The sequence below is a fragment of the Arachis ipaensis genome, chromosome B2, assembly GCF_059453495.1.
Source record: "Arachis ipaensis isolate K30076 ecotype BB chromosome B2, ASM5945349v1, whole genome shotgun sequence".
Lineage (NCBI taxonomy): Eukaryota > Viridiplantae > Streptophyta > Magnoliopsida > Fabales > Fabaceae > Arachis > Arachis ipaensis.
Window position 1 is genome coordinate 113,739,467 of NC_142437.1, and position 24,098 is coordinate 113,763,564.

Here is a 24,098-nt window from a genome sequence, read left to right on the forward strand (position 1 = left end):
AGAACAGTTTTGGGCAATTGGAGCCAATGTGGCCTTTTTGTTGCACTTACGACATTCAATAGAAGAACAGTCGGAGAAGGAATGTCCAGGCCGGTTACAGTGTCAACAGAGTTTGCCCTTTCTGTCGGTGGTAGCAAAGACAGTTTCACTTTTAGAACGAAGCAATTCCAAGCGCGTTTCTTCAGACTTAAGACGAGGAAGAGCATCTTCAAGACTAGGCAAGGGATTCTGATGAAGAAGAGAAGCCCTGACCGGCTCATAGTCATCAGTAAGTGCTATCAGAAATTGGATGAGACGTGTCCGGTTCCGATAATCCTCATATGCCTTAGCATCAGTAGGATCTTTAAGAACAGGCTCACAGGAGGTCAACTGATCCCAAATAATCTCCATCTGAGTAAGAAAATCAAAAACTGCTTGGCCACATTCTTGCTTAAGGTTATGAAGTTCCTTAAGCAGTTGGTACTGATGAGAGAGATCAGAAATAGTGTAACGTTTTGCCAAATGATCCCATACCTCTTTAGCAGTATCAAAATGCCCAAACTATAAATGAATGCCAAGAGTAGAAGTGTTGCAGAACCAAGTGATAATCTGATGATTTTTACTATCCCAATCTTCCAATTTCTCTGCATAGTCCATCTCAACATCCTCCTTGGATTTGGAGGCACCATCTTTGGATTTGTCAGTCACAGTTGGCTTAACAGGACAGGCAATATCACCAGCCACATATCGCCATAATTTTTGCCCTTTAAGAAATCCTCGCATAGCTTTAACCCAATGTGCATAGTTGGAGCCATTAAGGATAACAGGGATAGGCTGAAAGACATCCAATTTTTCCATAGGAATAGAAATAATAGCAAAAAAAAGGGATAAGAAACTACAAATTCGGAATAGAAAACGAGAAAACGGAGCGCAGAATTGGAAAGAGCTCACCAAAAAACCTTAGGGAGGGTCCTGCTTGTCTGCCACATCAGCAGAACGGTGACACGTGGCAGCCCGTGAGAGGACGGAGAGGACAGGATGGCGGTGAGGTGGCGAGCAGGTCAACCAGCGGGCCGGGTCGGGTCAATCGCGGGTCGCAGGAGAAGCTGATGGCGTGACACGTGGGCGCTCCAGGATCGTCTGATCAGCAGCAAGATCCAACGGCTACTAAAGCATCTGGGATGAGGAAGAATGAAGGTGGGCAGGGAGCTTCCGGCGGCGCGTGACGGTGCATCCGGTGGCCTCAGGCGACAATTCCGGCGGCGTTGAAATCCTGACGGAGAGACGAACACAATGATGGCGAAGGTGACGAACCAAAGCGTCGGAAACAGAACGAAAAACCAGAGCAAAGAAGCACTGTCGGAATAGAAAAATAAGGAGGCTATGAACAAATGTTCATTGGAAAAAAAAATTTTAGGCTCTTGATACCTTGTTAAAAATAAGAGACTAAGAGAGTAATCTGAAGAGTGTATTATTTAGTGTGTCGAAAGGTACAATATACAAGGGGTATTTATAGGTGCTAAATGAATCAAAGTAATAAAGACATAGAATCCTACAATTAATGTATAAATATGCTATATAAATATAGATGATACTAATTGACCTAAATTGATTCTAATGATTCTCTAACATATAAGACTATTAGTCCGATTATGAAAATACTGATTTCCCGCATGGTGCGAGAAGCTGACCACATGTATGGAAAGACGACATGCGTATGGAACCCCTTGCACTGTCTGCTATCACTATTCGCCAACTTCTAACCTCTCTCGCAGAGTGCAACAAGGCCTTCCATCCACCACTTGTTCAGTTGTTCTACATGCTTACCTCAATGTTTTTTGCTGTCTAGAAAGTAACAAAAAAATCCTTTCACCAAAAATTTCACCATTGCTAGAAGTTGTTATTGGCACCTTATCCTGGCAAGGAAATTTAACATGTGGATTCTTGAATACTTGTAAACGAGGTTAGTGACCAATACTATTTCCCTAATCAACACACTTAGCTCTTCCTTTGACCGGGTCCAACAATGCAAGTATAGATGCAACTATTTATCATATTTGCTCTCTTTGCTCAAAGGATCTATTGCCATTGCCATTAAGGTTGTTTGAAGAGTTAATACTCAAATTGGCCCCTGAAATTTGACCCCCGACTCAATTTAGCCCTCCAGGTTTCAATTGACTCTAATTGTACCCTGAAATTTTGACTCGCGCCTCAAATTGGCCCTTATATGGTTTTTCGTCACCGGAGAGTTGACCTGGTAATTTTAGATGACACCTGGCAGTCTCAAAACGACGCCATTTTACTATTGGCACCGAAATTCTTAGAAACGACGTCGTTGACATGAAAAAGGGGTTAAATGAAATCCAAACATTAACCACTTCAAAAGTGAAACCCAATTGACCCTTTCTCTTCCTTCTCATCCCGTCGTATACGTTTCCGTTAGAGAAGCGCCATGGGTGTCGCAGTAATGGAGGTTTGAAACTTTTCTTACTTGTTTCGCTCCCCATTGTGAAGATTAATTACCTGGGAGTCATCTTTTGCAAAAAAGGTTAGTAACAAAAATGCTGCTCTCAACTACCATGCTCTGTTTTTCTCAAAATGTTGGTTGTGGGTTGTTTTTCATTTTTTTTTCAGTCTACTTCATCAGTGAAACTTTGGGAGAATGTGGTTGATTATGGTTGTTGATGATGATAGAGTTTTTGTTTGTTAGGGTTTAATTTTTTTTGCATGTGTGTGACTGTGATCAACTGAGTCGTTCAGTTCTTTGTCCGTTTGAGCAGTCTTTGATTCTTCGTATTTCATTTTGCTTTCATGTGTTTCCTGACTAATGAACACACCTGACAATTTTGCTTTCATGTGTTTCCTTGTTTCTTTTTGTACTATTATTTACAAGAGTACTGATATAGTGGAAAGGGAGTACTGCATTATGTAATGATCATACAAGAATATAATTTTGATAAAAAAATCCTACTTTTATACATGAACTTTAAGGGTGTAATTACTAGTTGGAATATAATTTTGCTTAATGAACACACTTGACAATTTTGCTTTCATGTGTTTCCTTGTTCCTTCTTGTACTATTATTTATAAGAGTACTGATATAGTGGAAAGGGAGTACTGCATTATGTAATGATCATAACAAGAATATAATTTTGATAAAAAAATCCTACTTTTATACATGAACTTTAAGGGTGTGATTACTAGTTGTAATATAATTTTGCTTAATGAACACACTTGACAATTTTGCTTTCATGTGTTTCCTTGTTCCTTCTTGTACTATTATTTACAAGAGTACTGATATAGTGGAAAGGGAGTACTGCATTATGTAATGATCATAACAAGAATATAATTTTGATAAAAAAAAATCTTACTTTTATACATGAACTTTAAGGATGTGATTACTAGTTGAAATCTTTGAGGGAAGGAATGACTTAATGATTAAAGTGGAGTCTATTTTATTTCTCAAGAACCCTTCCCTTAAATTTTCCAATGAGTATTTTAACACGGCACTTGTTAAAAAGCAAAAAAGGCATCTTTTTAAATGCTTAATATTTTCGATAATGCATGTGATAGTTTACTTTTTCGTACTTCCTTAATAAGTTTTTACGAGATTCATTACAAATTACTTATTTTTGTTGAGATGTGAACATTATATTGTTGTTCCATGCATAATTATTGTGCAGATTATTGCATTAAGTGGTACAGCAAATAAGCTATTAAATGAGAAATGAATTGGATTTTTTTTGCTTCTGGTGTCTGAATTACTCTGCCATTAATTATCCTTGTAAAAAGCATAATCCTTCATGTTTAGGTATTTCAGATACTTGTGACTGTTAGTTATGTAATTGATTATGTGAAGATTATAACTTTTTTGTTCTACTTTGACAATCAGTTGTGAAAAATCTTTGCCCTTTTATTCTCTTTTCTTTTTTTTAGATAGGACAGTGAGTTTCTCTTATTTTCTTTTTCACTTATAGATTGAAAATAATACTCATTGGCTTTAACAATAATTAAAACGCAGATCAAGCTGGTATGTTTTGTTGAAGGTTTCCCTGTTTATTATTATTATTATTGTTATTATTATGGTTAAAGATACCTGGTCTCCTAGTCCCTATTCATTCTGGCCATTCATAAAGTAAAAGGGATTGTACTTGTTTCATTATATTCTGTGAAGTATTGGCAATGTTGGGTAGTGTTGTATGGCATAATAGTTTGATACTTGAGTCAGAGTTGAATTTACTTTGATTAGCAAAGTTGTAATTGTATCCAAATATTGTTGATTTTACTTGCTTTATTCTTTCATGTTTCATGATTAAGGATTGCATGAGATAGATTGAAATTAAACCAAATACCTTTAACAAAATATTCATATTTTTTAATGGTAGCCAAAACACTTTTAATTGATTAAGTTGTTTAATATATTAGAACTAAGCCCCAACTGAATTGTCTGTAATCTAAATTACTATTTTCAATTTATTGTAGTGTTGTTTTTAATTATTGTGTCTCCTGAATCTTATTTATAGATGGATGAAGGTATAACGATTGTGTATCATCATGGAGGCAGTTTTGTCACCAAACCAAATGGCAGTTTGGTTTATGACAATGATCACACTGATGAGTTGACTGGGCTGCATGAGGACGTATTAGATGTATTTTCACTAAGAGACTACAAGATCCTAGGTTATGATAACATGGTTGAGTGTTGGTGGCTTGTTCCTAGTAGACATATGAAGAGTGGACTGCGAGCACTAAGTCATGACAAAGAGCTAGTAGAGATGTGCTTCTATGCAAAGAACAATAGGGAACAGTGCACATATACTATGAGCATGGAGTTTCCCAACCCATGGTAGAGGAAGAAGTACCTGAATTGATAGAGCTAACATCCAATGCCACTGAAAACGTTGTCAAGGGGACCACACCTAGCCCAAAGAATGATACACCAACCATTCCATCCCATATCAAATCACCCATCAACAGCACAAGTGAAGGCCCTTCCAAAGAGACATCCAAGTCCCTACCAGCATCTGCTTCTGTCCCCCTGGTGAAGGAGATACCCCAACCAAAACCAGCACCTAAACCCACACCTAAGCCCAGGCCAGCAACTAAGGAGAAAACTAAGCCTACACCTAAGCCCAAACATGCACCTAAGGAAACACCTAAGCCCATACCCAAACCTACACCTAAGCCCAAGTCCACATCCAAACCAGCACCTCAACCCAATCCCACATCAAATACAATTAAGTCCACACCCAAGTCCGGGTCCAAACCCAATCCAACACCCAAATCAGCATCCAAGCCCAATCCAACACCCAAATTAGCCCTCAAATCTAAAGCCACTTCATCCAAATCAATTCATACTGCAACAAGATCCTCTGCTAGACCAAAAGGAAGAGTAGTGGGACAAAAATAAGATACTGGCAGCAAAAAAATCTATATACACCTCGATGACAATAATGGCAGTGACAGTGATTCGCATGACTCGTACGAATCTGTAGAAGACAGCCTATACAAGCCTGGACCACAAGACAGTTCTACTGAATCAGATATTGAAGGTGGTCTTTCGGAAGCTAGGTTGAGAGAATTTAAGTTGAAGCATGCTCCAGGTGCTGTCTGGAAGAAGGGCAAGGAGAAAACAGTAGAAGAAGATGACGGTCTGGTTGTGGAGAATTCTGATGAAGAAGTAGATTGGGCGCAAGTGCTGGACAACAGAGAAAACAACCAAGAATCTTATGATACATATGATCCAATTCACGATGATTCTGATGGAAACGACTCTTGGAAGTCCAAAGAATTGAAAACCCCCCAAACTCAGATGAAGAGTGGAGTGATGACGATGATGCTGATGATGTGCACCCAATCTTCTCCGAGGGTGGCCGATTCGGTGAACTAAAGCTACAAGTTGGAATGAAGTTCAGTAACAAGAATGAATTTATGGATGCTGTGAGAGAATTCACCATTCAAGAGGGTAGGGAGATTAAATTTAGAAGGAATGAGAGCTACAGAATCAGAGCTATTTGCAAGTGGACAACTGGAGAAGATGAGGATATGGTTAGATGTCCATGGGTTGCTTATGCATCCAGGGATTCTGAGGAGACATGCTGGCAATTAAAAACATTTAAGAATGAACACATATATCCTAGGATGAGAAAAAACAGGGCAGCCAACAGGAGATGGCTTGCTGGCAAGTTGGTAAAGAAATTGAGGAGGTATTTGAGCTTAAAGCACAGTGAAGCTAAAGCATATTTCAGGAGAAGGTTTGACCTGGATCTAAACAAATCATCACTAACCAGAGCTTTAATGGATGCAAGAAATATTGTTTACGGTGATGTAGCTGCCCAGTATGGTTTGGTTAGAAATTATGCAGAAACTCTACTTAAGAGTAATCATGGTTCAACAGTAAAGATTGGTACATATCTTCAAGGGGATGATTCTATATTTGAAAAAATGTATGTATGCCTGGATGGATGTAAGAAGGGTTTTAAGGCTGGCTGCCGCCCACTGATCGGACTCGACGGAGCCTTCTTGAAGACTCGGTTTGGTGGACAAATACTCTCAGCAGTGGCTCAGGACGCCAATAACCATATACATCCAATTGCGTGGGCAATTGTTGATGTTGAGAATAAAGAGAATTGGAAGTGGTTTTTGGACCTGCTGCTTGATGACTTGGGTGACTACATGACTAACAAATGGGCTTTTATGTCAGACATGTAAAAGGTAAATGAGTAAATGTATTTGTATAATTAACCTCATATATGCTGTGACGACTGTGATTAAAAAGATTTATTTGTATAATCAATTCATACTTGCTGTGAGGACTGTGATTAGTAAATGTATTCGTTGCGAGGGTCTGTTTGACGTCACTTAATATATTTGGGGGGTTTGTTTGAGGTCATTTAATATTTTTTGGGGGTCTGTTTGAGGCACGATAATGGAAATTTCATGTCTTACTGGTTCAGGGTTTGGCTTCAGCAGTAAAGGAGCTCATGCCCAATGTACACCATCGATTCTGTGTCTGGCATCTATGAAAGAATTTTAACAAACAATGGAAAGAGCAGGAGTACAGAGGACTATTAATGCAGCAGCAGCTGTTGTTGCAAAATAAAAAGGTTCTAAGGCTGGAGAGACTAGAGATCCAGCAAATGCTGCTACTACTAACACCCAAGCTGCTGAGATTAATGAAAATACTCTATTAACACCAGGATAAGCTGTTGATGATGCAAATGCTTCAGAGATTGATCTCACCCAACTCACTTACTCATAGCCAGAAAATCAGGAACAGGTAGTGATTAGTTTCTAATATTTGATTAACTGTTAACTAGTTTGTATTAGTTTATAATACATGAGTAAATGTTGGGTAGATCCAATTGATTGATATTATTTGATAATATATTGCTTGATTTTTATTGGGTTGTATTGGTCACTAATTCTGTTAACAATTTCACTAGGTCCCTCCATCAGACCCACCTCCACCTCCACAATAGGTCACAAGGCCTGACAAGCTGCAATCTAAGAGGAAAAAACTTTCAATGTGGACCAATGCAAGGAGCAAGTTCTAGGACAGCTTCACGCTTGACAGAGTTTATGACATTCGTCCCCACCCCGGGCTTGAAACCACTAACAACAAAATAGAAAATGATTTGCAATGTTGACTGGAAGTTGTGTAGAACATATTTTGTAGAGAGCATTTGATCAAACTATGCTCTTTTGATATTTTGTTACTATGTTATGTAGAGTAATCTGTTTTGGTTTAGGATATTTGAAACTATGTTATCTAGGGTATTTGAAGTATGATACAGATACTGCTATTGCTAATGCTGTGATATTGACAATGATTAATGACTATGAATTACTTTATGAATTACTTATTTGTGGGTCTTCTGTCAATTGCCAGAACCACAAAAGGTTCTATTAGATTTTCTTTTGTCACTAATGGAAGTGCATACTACATATATAATTATCAGAGCTAGCTCCTGATCTTGTCTTCATATACAGACTCATAACAGCTTGACCGATTTGATCAAACTATGCTCTTCTGATACTTATTTGGTCATAAGTTATACATCCTTTTTTGTATAATCTCAGTTTTAAAAAATTTTTACAGGATATATCATTACCAAGAGAACATAAAATTCTATTTCTATTTTGTCATTAAATACATAACAATGCTTCATTCACATAACTGACATCACAGTTACATATATTTCATCCCATATAATCCATAAGCTACAATCACAATTCCAAAAATAATAACAAACACAGACAACATAATATTCCACATTTTTAATATTCTAATTTCAGCTTCAACTGCACTAATTTTTCATCCCAGAAATATTTTCCAATGGTTTTTACTAACTGAACTTTCATTTCTGCCAACTATGGCTTATTCTTCTTCAACATCTGACTATTTAAAAAAGCCGCACATTTTCTTACCGGTAGTCTACAACACCAAAACTCCAAAAAAAAAAATTGAGAGGGAGAACAACTACAAAACTAACAAGCATTTGAGAAATAAGACACACAATCAACTTGTAACAATTCAACCAACTCACATTATAGTTAGAGCATCCATAAAATGGTCTTTCTGAATTGGAATCCGTCCCAAACCACCGAAGAATAGGATGCAAACCACAACCGCACCAATGCGAAATTTTTTCACCTCTATCACCTCTGTCACGGTGTGCATTCTTCACCCAGCTACCATGCGAACGAGCTCTACTAGAGCTACCTGAGTCTTGGCTGCTGCTTCCCAACATTCTTCTCAACTCTTAGAGACACTCTTATGATTGGGAAAAATTAGAACTTCTAGGTTTTATTTAAAATTTTTAGGGGTTAAATTGATGCCTTCAAATATTTTGTCATGTCATCTAACTGCAAGGGTGCCAGGTGTCAACCAAAATTGACAGGTCAGCTTTCCAGTGACGAAAAATGTCGAAAAGGGCCAATTTGACGCTCGGGTCAAAATTTCAGAGTACAATTAGAGTCAATTGAAACTTTGAGGGCTAAATTGAGTTGGGGATCAAATTTCAGGGGTCAATTTCAGTATTAACTCGTTGTTTGGACGTAGGAACTTAGGACCTACAACAACCCCACCTAATTGATGAGATGTCATGAGTTTAGGTAACATTTAGGTTGCGTTTAGAATGGAAATTTAGATTGGGAGACAAATATTAAAAAACTGAAATTAAATTAAATTTTTGTATTGGGTTTAGTGTAAAACTAGTATTTTACTCGAAATATTATTATGGGAATATAAATTTTTTAAAATTATGTTGGTCCTGATATTATAGATTATAACACAAAAAATTTATACATTAAACTACTTTTATAAAATGGTCGTAAGGGACAAAAATTCCCGTCAGCTAAGAAGTACAGAGTCTTAAACAAAATTAAATAATAAGTTTTTTAGTTATTATTTTCAAATGAAAGAGTTTAATTTTTTTTACTTAATTTTAACATTTGTTATCTAAAATTTGAAAGAATTTAACGTGTATATTTTTATATTTGATTAGGTATTAAATTTGTTGAACAAATAAAAATAATTAATTTTTATACTTACTATTTAAAAAAAATTTATATATATAAAAATATAATTAGATATTAACATACAAAAATTTATATTGATAGTTATAAAATTAACTCATTTTTTTAAAACAATTGAATCTTGATTCTAACTTCTAATCACAACATTAGTATTTTTTTAAATTATATGTAATAAATATTTAAAAAAATAAAAATATATATTAAAAAGATAAGCAGTAAAAATTTAAAATTAAATAAAAAATATGTATATAATAATATTTTTTATTTAAATTATATTATTTTGTTAATTTTATATTTTGTAGAACATAAAGGTAGAGAAAAATAGAGAATGAGAGAAAAGAGAGAGAAAGATAAAGAAGAAGAATGAGAGAGGGAGTTTGTTAATTTTGGAAGCTAAAAAATTTTTTTATTTTAATTATAATGAAAATATCTGGTGGCACATTTTGATTTGTCAAATTACTAATATAAAATATGAATTATAAATTATATATAGAGTGGGAAGGATAGAGAAAAATAGAAAAAAAGAGAGAGGTAGATAAGAAAATATAAGAAGGATGTTTACTAATTTTAGAAAAAATATTTTCTCTAAATTTTAATGAGAGTGTCATGTGACACATTTTAGTTATTAAATTAGTTAGTAATATATAAATATAATATAGCTATATTCCAATTTTAGTATTTCGATTTTAATTTTAATTTAATTTAAATACAATTAGAGAATGTTATGTTGTATATTTTGATTGTTAAATTCGTAATTTGTCATTGATAATGATATATAAGAGAGATAGAATGAGTGAAGAAATGAGATAGATAGAAAAAAAAAGAGAAAAGAGGGGAGAGTACTTTAATTTTGGAGGAAAATATTTGATTTCAATTGCAATGAGAGAGTGACATGTGGCACATTTTGGCCTTAAAATTAGTAATATAAAATAGATAATAGATTAATAATAATATATAAGAGAGATAGAGTGAATAAAGGAATGAAAGAGATAGAGAAAGAAAAAGAGAAGAGGGGAGAGTTCCTTAATTTTGGAGGGAAAGATTTTATTTCAATTGCAATGAAGGAATGACATGTGGCACATTTTGGCCTTAAAATTAGTAATATATATATATATATTATCTATTAAATCTATTATATTCTATTATATATCTCTAATTTTACAACCAAAATGTGCCACATGTCACTCTCTTATTGCAATTGGAATCAAATCTTTCCCTCCAAAATTAAGGAATTCTCCTCTCCCCCTTAATAATTTTACAACCAAAATGTGCCACATGTCACTCTCTCATTGTAATTGAAATTAAATCTTTCTCTCTAAAATTAAAGAATTCTTCCCTCCTCCTTACTAATTTTACAACCAAAATATGATACATATCACTTTCTCATTGCAATTGAAATCAAATCTTTTCCTTTAAAATTAAAGAGTTCTCCCCTTCTCCCTCTTCCTTTCTCTATTTCTCCCATTCCTTCAACCACTCTATCTATTTTATATATCCTTATCAATATTAATGACTAATTACTAATTTGACAATCAAAATGTGCAACATGACATTCTTTAATTGCATTAAAATTAAAATTAAAATATTAACATTGAAATTGAAATATACCTATATTATGTATCATATATTACTATCTAATTTAATAATCAAATGTGTTACATGACACTCTCTTATTAAAATTGACAGAAAATATTTTTTTTCAAAATTAATAAACTCCCTTCCTAAATTCTCTCATCTATCTCTCTCTATTTTTCTATTTCTCTCTACTATTTTTACACTATATATAATTTATATTTTATATTAGTAATTTGACAAATCAAAATATGTCATCCGATATTTTTTTACAATTAAAATAAAAATTTTTCTTCCAAAATTAACAAACTCTCACTCTCACTATCATTCATTATCTTTATCTTTTTCTCTCTTTTCTCTCATTCTCTATTTTTTCTATTTTTCTCTTCTACAAAAAGCAAAATTAACAAAATAATATAATTTAAATAAAAAATATTATTATTATTGTTATTATATACATAATTTTTTAAACTTTTATTTAGTTTTAACTTTTCACCGCTTATCTTTCTAATCTATATTTTATTTCTCTTCTTTCAAATATTTATTACATATAATTTGGAGAGAATACTAATGTTATAATTAAAAGTTAGAATCAAGATTTAATTATTTTAAAAAAAATTATTTTTGAGTTAATTTTATAACTATCAATATAATTTTTTTATGCTAATATCTAATTATAATTCTATATACATAGAGAAAAAAATATTATTTTTAAATAGCAAGTATAAAAATTAATTATTTTTATTTGTGCAACAGACTTAACAGTTAACACCTAATTAAATGTAAAAGTATACATGTTAAATTATTTTAAATTTTAGATAACGAATGTTAAAATTAATTATTAATAAAAAATTAAAATTTTTCATATAAAAATAATAACTAAAAATATTATTATTTGATTTTTTATCTACAGATACATTGGTCTTTTTAGTCAGAAACTTTTGTCAACTTACGATTTTTTTTTTGTAAAAGTAGTTTGATTTTATAAATCTTTTGTGATATGCATAATCTATATTGTCAGAATAAAGTGGACCGTAATTTAAAAAATTTATATTTCCATAATATTATTACGAGTAAAAATACTAGTAATAGATATAATAGATGAGATTGAATTATGTAGATATAATAGATGAGATTGAATTATGTCTTAATAATTAATATTATGTTTAGTATAAGATAAATATAAAGATTGAAGAATAAATTTAAAATTTAAAAAGTTAAATAAAAATATTTTATTAAAAAAAATATTATAAAAATTTCCATTTTCATGCTTAGAAATTTTAATTCTGTCTCTTCACTTTTTAAAAGTATTGTAAAGATTAAAATTTTATGTCTTATGACTGAAAGTTTAATTTTATTCTCTGATTATCAAACACAATATTTAATCTCAATCTCAGCTTCTCAATCTCAATTACAGTCCTTAAAAACAAACACAATCTTATTGATTCATTTAGTGTTACTATCTATCAAAGATATGGACATAAATTACTAAATAATTATACCAAAATTATAGAGGTATGATACCAAAATTATGACTACAGAAAATTTGAAAATTTTATTCCTCATTAATTTTTTTAAATGAATTTTAGTATGCTATGTCTACAGCGACTATGATAGTTATATAGGTAACTTTTTTTATTTAATACTTCTTAAAAAGCGTTATTTTAATTTTAATAATATTTTTAAAAATATTATAACAATTATATCATAGACATATTAAAATTATTTTTCTTTTTAATTTTAAAATTTATCCTTCTACCATAATACCTTCGTCATTTCTCTAAGATTATACATAGATTGGTTTGGATATAACTAAAATTTTGATATAATCCGATCCGTACTATACCTATTAGAATCGAATTGAATTCTATATTTATACTTTTTGAGTTCATATCTCATCTACATATTTAGAGATTAGTTCGAACATCGAATATATTTGCACAACAAAAAATATTTAAAAAATCTTGTTTCTATAAAAAGACAAAATAAGTAAATCTATGAATAGAGACATTGCAATCCCTACTATATATGTCATTAATACAAGTTTCACTTGCAATTGTTGATTGTCAAGCAAGTTTTACTTGTTAAAATAACATTTTTAAAATGAAAATTAAAAAGTAACACCGCTGATTCTTCAATAAGAAATTTCAATAACATTTTTAAAATAAAAATTAAAAAAAATACACTCTCATGATATTGATATCCAATTTTTTTCTTATTAATTTTTTCAAAAATAAAAACATATGAACATAAAAAAACAGAAGACGATGATACTACAAAAAATTCGATGAGAACCATCAAAATTACCGTCGAATTTTGGGCGGGACGTTTAAGCCAACTTTACCGTCAAAATTTTCGAAAAATTATCATAATAATTTGTCTGAAAAAAATTATCGTCAAATTCGATATCCCATCCCAAAATTTAACGGTAATTTTTTACGTGAATTTAGATTTCATTGACGCCAAGTTTACCGTCAAATTTTGTGACGAAAAAATCTTATGGTAACGCCAATAAATAAAACGCGTTGTTTTGATAACCACCAGGTTGTTATCGTTGAATTGTTTTGCTAATAAATCCAACAGTAAATTGGAATTGGGTTAAATTTAATGCTTGCTCCTTCCCCTTTATTTTTGCGTATCCTCTGCTCTCTCTTCACCTCTTCTCCTCTTCTCTTTCCCTCTCATCCATTGAAAGTAGCTGCTGCAAGCTCTCCTCAATCACTGCTGTAACCGCTCCTCCGTTGATCGTTGTTGTGTAGAATGTCATTGCCACTGTTGTGGTTGGAGCACAACTCTGCCGTATTTTCATTTACTGCCGCCACTATTGACTATTCCATCACTGTTGGAGGTGACCACTGTGCCTCCATTGTTGCAGCCAAGAACTACTGCTCCAGAGGTAAGCAGTTTCTCTATTGGTGTTATATTTTGCAAAAAGAAAAAACTCTAAACCCTAATGTCTCCTACTACAGAGAATACCATTGTCACCATTTATCATGGCATCGCTACTACTAGAGATAAATTTTTAATGAATGCTTTTATTTACTGAATTTTTTATTAGTTTAAGACTTTATTATGACTTTTATTATTATGACTTTTATTAGATTTCTTATTAAATTTTTTAATAAAATGTGTGATTAGAGTTTTGATATGTTGTTTGTTAGATTAATTTAGTCTAATTAAAAGTTAAATAAGGTTAGGTTAGGTTAATTAAGTTGTAAATTAAGGTAATTAGTTAGATAAATTAGTATTTTTTTAAATAATTTTTTTTATTAATTTAGGTTAGGTTAGTTAAAATTTTTTGTACATTTTTTATGAAATGTGTGATTATGGTTATATATATTGTATTGTTTGTTAGATTAATTTAGTCTAATTAAAAATTGAATAAGGTTAGGTTAGGTAAATTTTAAATCAAGGTAATTATTTAGATAAATTAATTCTTTTTATACATTTTTTATTAATTTAGAATTTTATTAAAATTTTTATTTAACTTTTTATTAAATAATGTTGGCTTTAGTTTAGAATTAGAGTTAGAGTAATTTATAGTTGAATTTAGATAAAGTGAATTACTTTAGGGTTAATTAGGATTTTGGATTTAGGTTAACTAGTTAATTATGCAGATTTATGATTTAGAGCGTATTGCATTAGTTTAGGGTAATTAGTTTTATTTAATGTTTATAAGGTTTTTTTACAAATTTTATTAATTGATTATCAATTGTTAATTTTATTAACTTTATTTCTATACGTTACTGTGGATTATTTTTGTTGCTTATATATGTGAGTATTAAAAAAAAAAAAAAAAAAAAACTCTAGCAGAGAAAGAGTACGTACTCCGTACTCAAGGAGAATGAGAAAAGGAGAGAGCGGGGGCGAACGGTTGAGGGTGAAATACAGTGAGGAAGATGGCCATGCCATCGGAAGAGATAAGGGGGAGAGCGTGGGTGGGTGTGTATCCGGTGTTAAGGAGGGTTCTTTTCGAGAGGGGTTAGAAAAGCCATCCAAGGTCTCTTTTAGAGATAAAGTCATTGGTGCAGAAAAGTCTAAGGCCTTTGCATTAGTAGGGTCTTTATCTGGGGATGGTATCGCGACGGTGACAGGTAAGCAGGGTGATTCTCGTCCACCAAGTGTCAATTTTACCAAGGAGGCAAAGAGTTGTCTAGCTGAACCTTATAAGGAAGCCATCGTGATCAAGGTGCTAGATAAGCATTATGGCTACACGGCTCTCATGCATAAGCTTCGGATAGTATGGCGCATCAAAGGAGGGTTTGATTTGTTGGATGTGGGATTTGGATATTTTTTGGTTAAATTTGATATTGCTGCGGATCGTGAGAAAGTCATTCTTGGTGGCCCGTGGTTGATAGACGGTCACTATGTTGCAGTAAAGCCATGGGATGTGGATTTTAGGCCATGCGAAAAATCCTTTGGATCAACGCTGGTATGGATTCGAGTCTCGGGACTTCCAATTTGGTGCTACCAGGAACAAGCAATGCTGCGAATTGCTTCTGCAATAGGGATTCCGGTGAAAGTAGATTTGGCTACTAAGCTTGCAGAAAGAGGAAAATATGCCCGAGCTTGTGTTCAAATTAATCTTGAGTTGCCTGTAATCAAACATATTATAGTGGAGGGTGTGACTTATGAAGTGGAGTACGAGAGTTTACCGTTGATTTGTGCTACTTGTGCACGATATGGGCATGATAAATCATTGTGCATGGAGAAGGAGTCCTTGGAAGGAAACGGGAATTCCTTTGGTGATGAAAAAAATAATGAATCCCCGACACTAGTGCCACACAACAATCATGAGATTCAACAAGAGGCTGAATCAGAAGCTCGTGATTTGGGTGAGAATCCTCGTAATTTGGGTGAGAAATTAGGAGTTGTTAAAGGGAAGGATGTGGTTACGAAATCATGGCTCCTCACGTGCCTGATGGTCATGTTAATGAGGCATGCATGGATGATGGAGAGGGCTGGCAACAAGTGCTCCGTAAGAGAAAATTCACAATGGGTCAGTCATCAGGTTTGAAGGACCAAGATGGAAAGCAGCACAAGTTTGGTTCGAGAAGGGTTCCAAGACCCAATTTGCATGGTGATGGAGGTAAATCAATTGGCATTAGGATGGGGAAGCGAGAAAAACATGAAATTGCGCCATCTCCATCACGCAGAACTCCTGCACGTCGTGGAATTTCTCTACGGAAGCGTCCTCGGCCTTCCTCCTTGCAGAACTCGCCAGTTGATAAAAATGGTGGCACAATGGAGGAAACCTTAGTAGATGGAAGCATGGCAGGTGCAGTGTCAGGAGGTCCGAAGGTGGCAATTATTGAGGATCAGAGTGTGCCAGTACCGCAGGACAAACCACCTATTGAGGTTGGTGATTCTGTTTAGAGTTTTATGTTCTTATTTATTTTGTCCCTATTATCTATGGATAGTTTAAATATGATTGTTTGGAATATTAGGGGTGCTTCTAATAAGTTAGCCCGTGTGCATTGCAAGGAACTTGTTAGGAAATTTAGACCTGTTTTCTTTATTGTGGTTGAAACTCACTCCCCTTTTCAGCATTTAAAATTATTCTGGAAAAGATTGGGGTATCACTCTGTTGGTATAGTAGAAGCAGAGGGGCATAAGAGAGGTATTTGGTTTCTATCCTCTATGAAGGGTGTTTGTTGTAAGTTCATTGATGCTTTTGATCAGGGTGTTACTGTTGAGGTTCACTTTGATAATTTAATTTGGAGGTGTAGTGGTATTTATGGCAGTCCTCAATTTAATAAAAGGGTTCTCCTTTGGGATTATCTTGTTGCACAATCCATGGTTTTTCAAGGACCTTGGATTGTTCTTGGTGATTTTAATGAAGTCAAATTTTCTCATGAATCTAAGGGCTGTCAGTTTTCTCATCAAAGAGCAGACATGTTTGCTACTTCATTAGGGGATAGTGGTTTGTTTGATCTGAAGACTATTGGGAGGCAGTTTTCTTGGTACAGGAGGGTGAAAAATTATGTTGACGTGGCAAAAAAGCTTGATCGAGTCTGTATAAATAATAGTTGGTTATCTATCTTTCCATAGGCTTATGCAGAAGTTTTAAATAGGCTTCAGTCTGATCATTGCCCTATTCTGGTGCGTTGTAAAGGTCGTCCTCAGCCTAAAGGGAATCGACCTTTCCGATTTGTTGCTGCTTGGGCTACTCATCCTGGGTATAGGGATATTGTGAACCAGTCATGGTGGTCTGGTAATAGAGGAATTCATGGCAAGCTTTCGGAAGTACAGAAGAATTCACTAGAGTTTAACTCGAAGGTATTTGGTAACATTTTTGTTAAGAAATGTGAATTAGAGCAGCAGATTAATTATTTACAAAAGCGTTTGGAAGTGGTGGATAGTATTTATTTGCGTCAGAAAGAGCGACAGTTGCTTGATGATTATAATAATACTCTAGTGCAAGAAGAGCTACTATGGTTCCAAAAGTCCAGAGAGCAGTGGGTAAGGTTCGGGGATAGGAATACAAGATTCTTTCATATTCAAACTCTTGCGCGAAGGAAGCATAATAAGATTCATGGCCTTTTTCTCAAGGATGGAGTGTGGGAAACTGATCCAGAGGTTCTGAGTCAAGAAGCAGAATCTTTCTATAAAAGCTTATTCTGTCATTTGGATGATGTTGATTTGGGTTGCCTTGGTGATGTGCCTCTTCCTTCTCTAAATGAGGAAGCTTTGATGATTGGATTTTTGACGGTTTAGAATTTCACAAATGAAATCTCGTTGAAGTATAGTCTCTAAACCAACAATAATCCTTTCATGCAAAAATTTGTTTGTCACAAGTACAAACCCCTAAAATCTATAAACCGAAGTATTTAAACCTCGGGTCGTCTCTCAAAGGACTTGCAGGGTAGTGTTCTTGTTATTGGTTATGGACTTGTTTATTTTGGGGTTTTGGGTGAGGAATGTGAATAGTAAATGGTAGGAAAACTTTATTCACAAAATGGTCTTGGCAAGGTTTGGTTGTCAAGGGTCTTCATCATTATCACTAGCCACAAGTATGGTAGTTGCAAGGATTAATCCCACTTAGTCATCCTCAAATCGATTAACAAAGGAAAGTCAAGTGAGTTATACCAATCCTAGTCCATAAGTCCTAGCTTTCCACTAATTGGATTAATGAAGGCTAGAGTTAATGGCTATCAACTATCAATCAATTGGACACTAGTGACTCAAGAAATCCTAAGTTACCTTCTCAAGCCAAGAACATAAAATTCTAGTCTAAAATTCTTCCAAGCATTTAATCAAACACTTGGAAGGCACAAAAGAAAAGTATAGTCAATCACAACAAGAATGAATTCTAACTACAATTGAATGTAAAGAATTAACAACAACAATCAAGGAAATCACAATTATCATGAATTACCTCAAATTGCATTATTGAAAGAAAATAGAGAGAACAAGAGTATCTCAATTACAAAACCTAGAAACAAAATAAGAGAAATTACAACAAGAGAATAGGGATAGAGAGAAGAACCAAAGTGTGGCAATCATCAATTGAAGGTAGAAGTATAAGGAGACTTGAATTAAACCTAGAACTATGAGATCCTAATCTAACCCTAATTCCTAATCCTAATTCTAGAGAGAAGGGAGAGCTTCTCTCTCTAACTCTAACTATTTCTAAAACTAAACTATGACTAATGATTAAAGTATGTAAAGTATGAAAAGTATGTTGATTCCCCTTCAATCCTTGGCTTAAATAGCATCAGAAATGAGTTGGATTGGGCCCACAAGGCTTCTAAAATCGCTTGGCCACGTTTGCATTAAGTGGGTCATGTGCCACCATCGGCGCGTCCGCGTACCGTGCGCGTGTGCGCCCCTATGCGCGATGCAACTATGGAAAATCTTATATCGTTTCGAAGCCCCGGATGTTAGCTTTCCAACCCAACTGGAACCGCATCATTTGGACCTCTGTAGCTCAAGTTATGGTCAATTAAGTGCGAAGAGGTCAGGCTTGACAGCTTTTTGGTTCCATCATTTCTTCATGAGTTCTCAAACTTTACATGCTTTTTCTTCATTCCCTTAATCCAATCTTTGCCTCCTAAATCTGAAATCACTTAACAAACATATCGAGGCATCTAATAGAATCAAGGTGAATTAAATTTAGCTATTTTAAGTCCTAAAAAGCATGTTTTCACTCTTAAGCACAATTAAGGGAGAAGTTATAAAACCATGCTATTTCATTGAATAAATGTGGGTAAAAGTTGATAAAATCCCCAAAAATCAATACAAGATAAACCCTACAACTGGGGTTTGTCAACCTTGCAATAACCTTACGGCACCAGTTACTATGGAGGAAGTCAAAGTAGCGGTTTTTCACATTAACTCTTTTAAAGCTCCGGGTCCTGATGGGTTTCAAGCTTTCTTCTTCAAAGAATATTGGGAGATCATTGGTCTTGATGTTTGGAAGATGGTTAAGCAGGCATTCTCCGGTGTTCCTCTTGATCCGAGAATGTTGGAGACTTTACTAGTTCTCATTCCAAAGGTTGAATCACTGGTATCTATGAAAGATTTCAGGCCGATTAGTCTCTGCAATGTAGTTTACAAGATCATCACGAAGGTCCTTGTTAATAGGCTTCGTCCTCATCTTGCGGAGATTGTTGGCCCGCTTCAAGGAGGATTTATTCCGGGACGAGGAACTCCTGACAACATCATTATTGCCCAAGAAGTCCTCCACTTTATGAAGAAGACTAAATCAAAGAAAGGCACACTGGCATTTAAGATTGATCTGGAGAAAGCTTATGACAGAGTTGACTGGAGGTTTTTAGCTCATACCCTTAAAAGCTTTGGTTTTCCTATTCCTACACTTAATTTGATTATGAATTGTGTCACTGCTTCTTCCTTATCTATTCTTTGAAATGGGAGTTGTCTGAATGCCTTTACTCCTAGCCGAGGTCTTAGACAAGGAGACCCTATGTCACCCTATCTTTTTGTGTTGTGTATGGAGCGATTGGCATGCTTTATTAGTCATCAGGTTGATTTGGGCTTGTGGGAACCGGTTGCTATTTCTAGAGGAGGACCAAGAATATCCCACTTAATGTTTGCGGATGACTTGCTTCTATTCTGTAAAGCTACAAAGAGACAAGTGCAAAATGTGATGTTGGTTTTAGAGACTTTTTGCAAAGCATCTGGGATGAAGATTAATGTGGAGAAGTGTAAAGCGCTTTGCTCCAAGAATGTCTCTGCAACAAGGAAAGAGGTTTTCACTGGGGTATCCTCTATCAGATTTGTCTAGGACTTGGGCAAGTATCTTGGAGTTACCCTTAGCCATTCTAGGGTGACTCGTTCAGCTTTCAATGGTGTCCTGGATAAGATTCGGAGTAGGCTAGCAAGCTGGAAAGGAAGTTTACTCAATCGGACTGGTAGACTTTGCTTGGTTAATTCTGTTGTCGCTGCTATTCCCACGTACCAGATGCAGGTCTCTATTTTTCCCAAAGGAATCATTAGTAAATTGGAGTCTATGATGAGGAATTTTCTTTGGAAAGGACAAGTTGATGGAAGAGGATTGAATCTTGTTAGTTGGAAGGTACTGGTTACTCCAAAAAAATATGGAGGTTTAGGGATTAGAGATCCTTATTGTGTAAATATTGCTCTTCTTGGGAAACTAGTTTGGACTTTCTTCCAGCAGCCAAACAAGCTATGGGTCCAATTGTTGGATGCCAAATACCGATCATCTCTATATGACTGTTTTAGTTATCCTAAGAACAAGGACTCTCCCATCTGGAGGTGTCTTTGCAAGGCTTGGGAAGTGTTGAAGGATGGGTTTGCTTGGTGTATTGGAGATTTGAACCAGAATTTTTGGTTTTCTAGCTGGAGGAAAGAAGGACGGTTATCTAATGAGATCGATTATGTTCACATTTCTGATTCGAATCTCCGGATACAGGATATTTGGTCGGTTGGTAGGTGGCATTTGGATACTCTTTATTCTCCTTTATCTCAAAATCTGAAAGATAATATTCTTTCTTACAATCCAGATGAACAAGCAGGTCCGGAAGTGGGTTGGTATTGGAGTGGGTTTGCTGCCAAAGTCTATAACTCTCGCAATGGTTACTTGTGGTTGTGTAAGCAGCTGTTTGGTTGGGAGGAGCGGGAGAATTGGCTTTGGCTTTGGCGCCAGCTTGTTCCGGAAAAGCATAAATTTTTGGCTTGGTTGTGTCTTAAGGAGGCTCTTCCTACTGCAATTTTTTTTTGCTTTAGAAGAGGGATGTCGTCATCGGATAAGTGTCCAAGATGTCTTTCTAGTCAGGAATCGGTTTTACATTGTATTCGGGATTGTCCCAAAGCTCAGCTTGTCTGGCATAGGTTGGATATTTCTTGTCATCCTTTGGATTTGAAGAACTGGTTCTTGTATCATAGCAGAGAGCATCCGTTCAAGTTCTTTTCGGGACTTTGGTGGATATGGCGAGCAAGGAATAATGACACCTTTAATCCCGATGAAACTTGGCCTCCAGAAAAAGTGATTTGTCTGGCATTAACTTCAGAAAAGGAGCTTAGGAATATCTTTGAATTACAACGTATGTCCCTTCCCTCTACTCTAAATGGTTTTTGGAATCTCCCATCCATTGGTACTTTTAAGATTAATTGTGATGCTAGTTATTTTGGTTCGGGTGATAGTGTTGGTTTTGCTTGTGTTATTAGAGATTGTAATGGGAGCTGGCAAAGGGGGTGTTTGGGAATGATTGAGAGTAATAGTATTCTTCAAGGAGAATTTTTTGCTATTTGGAGAGGATATCTCTTAGCTTGGGATGTGGGTCAACGAGATGTTATTTGTGAGACGGATTGTGTGGAAGCATTTAATCTTGTTACTCAAGATGGTTTTGGGTTTATTGATCCAATGGTGCTCAAAATAAGAGATATCATGCATTGGAATTGGCGGGTTGATTTTCGTTTGATTATGAGAGATGCAAACACGGTGGCAGATACTATGGCAAAGATGGCGATGAAGTTACAACTTTTGCATGTGGAGCTTCTTTCACCTTGGGAGGAGTTTAAGAGTAGTCTTAAACGGGACTGTCCCTCTATTTAGGCAGTTCCTTGTTTTGTTTGTTTTGTTTTTCTTTGTTTAATTTATTTCAGTCACCAAAAAAATATGTGAGTATTCGTGTAGTATTGATGTTGGTTTTTTATTTACTAGATATGTTAAGTTATTAAATTTTATGCTGAATTTACTTTTTTATAATAGAGTTTTAGAATGAAAGTAGAAGAAGATTGTCTAATGGTATTTTTTTGAAATTCTTATTTGTTGAAAAATTGCATAGTAATAAGGGAAAGCGCACTAAAACGGCTATAATTTTATTTTATTTTTATCTGTTTTTTAAAAAATTTAATAAACAAAAATTATTTTACAATTTAGATAGAAGTTTTAAAAAGATATTTAAAATGGTAAAAATGTCTTTTATTTTTATTTTTTTAAAATAAAGTATTATTGACTTTTAGAAAAAATAAATAATTTATTTTTTTAATATAAATCTTTTTTTAAAAGATGTATTTAAATATGTTTAAAACTTAATAAAAATTATTTATTTTTAATAAAAAGTCTTTTTTTATTCAAATAAATCAATCCAAACTAATATTTAAGTAGCTTTGTTTTTAGAGACATGGACTGAAACTCAGTATTATATTTGGTGGTTAGAGATTGAAACTAAAATTTTAGTTTCAGAACTCAAAATAAATTTTAATCTTTTCAGTACTTTTAGAAAGTGGGGAGACATAAGAAACTAAAATTTTTTTTAATACGGAAATTGAAACTTTAATAACATTTCTTCTCAAAGATACCCTCATTTAACTTTTTAAATTCTAAAATTACTCCTCAATCTCCACATTTAGGATAAAGTATATTTTCAATAGTTGAAGTTTGTTAAAAGTTTAAAAAATACCGCTAAGTTTTATTTTGTTTCAATTTTGTCACAAAAATTTTCGATTTGCATCAAATATACCTCTAACGGTTAATTTTTTCAAAAAAATAGAACAAAATCAACAACAATTTCATAAGAACAACCTTCAACACAAATAAATCAGATATAATTGTCATGTATTATTGCTGGATTGGTCCTAAACTTTTTGAAAATTTAGCTATCAAAAATACAAATAAAAAACTTTAGAAATAGAAATGAAGCAAAATAAAACTTAAAAATATTTTTAAAATTTTTAACAAATTTTATGGACAAAAAATATATTTTATCTTCATATTTATTTTAAATTAAATATAATACTAAGCCAATCTAATATATTTTATCTTAATTTAATCTCAATCTCGATGTAGACACAACATTAAAAGGGCCAAAACTATCCAAACTTTATTCCTAGACTAGATAATATAGATTAAGCGCTTAAAGTCACATTAATTAAAACTACTTAATGTATATTAAGCTGCCAATGAGTAATAGCTCAAATGGCATAATTTTTTCATACTCAATTAAAAGGTTGCGGATTCGAGTCTCATATTTTTAGTAAAAAAAAAAAAAAGGTATATTAAGCTCTTTTGTCACGAATTTTTCCCTAATTTAATTATAACATCGTCAGAACATTTTTAAAACAAAAGTATAAACTCAAAGGACTTTATTATTATACTATAGATCATATAGATCCTGACATTATTTGTCCCACTTATTTGACAATTATTTCATAGCATTTCGCTACATCTAATCACACTTAGTTACTTTTTCCCATGCATATATATACCGTTTTTTAATTTGAATATAGAACCAAAGGAAGTGTTGGACTCGCGTATAGAGAGGAGGAGTGCTTCATTTCGTTGTAGGATCAGAAGAAGCAGAATTCGGATCCTGCGAATTGTGTCTCTCAAAATGTAAAAAAAATTACTCAGAACAAGAAAAACGGAGGGTCCAAATTCCACGTTTTAGATTTCAAATTCCATCAGCTGCAAATCGCACCATACAATTTGTGAAGTAAAATTTCATGACCAAAGAACTGGCATGGTCCGGGTTGTGTACTCTGAGTTTTTTCAATTTTTTAACACAAATCGAATCCTCTGA

At 33.9% G+C, this 24,098-nt stretch overlaps 1 protein-coding gene across 1 annotated transcript; it reads left to right on the top strand.

Annotated features, from left to right (window-relative positions):
- The first annotated feature begins 5,883 nt into the window (after window positions 1-5,883).
- Window positions 5,884-6,690, top strand: LOC107627758 (uncharacterized). The gene has a single exon (XM_016330582.1). The coding sequence runs from the start codon at window positions 5,884-5,886 to the stop codon at window positions 6,688-6,690; it is 807 nt and encodes a 268-aa protein (XP_016186068.1).
- Window positions 6,691-24,098: the final 17,408 nt, after the last annotated feature.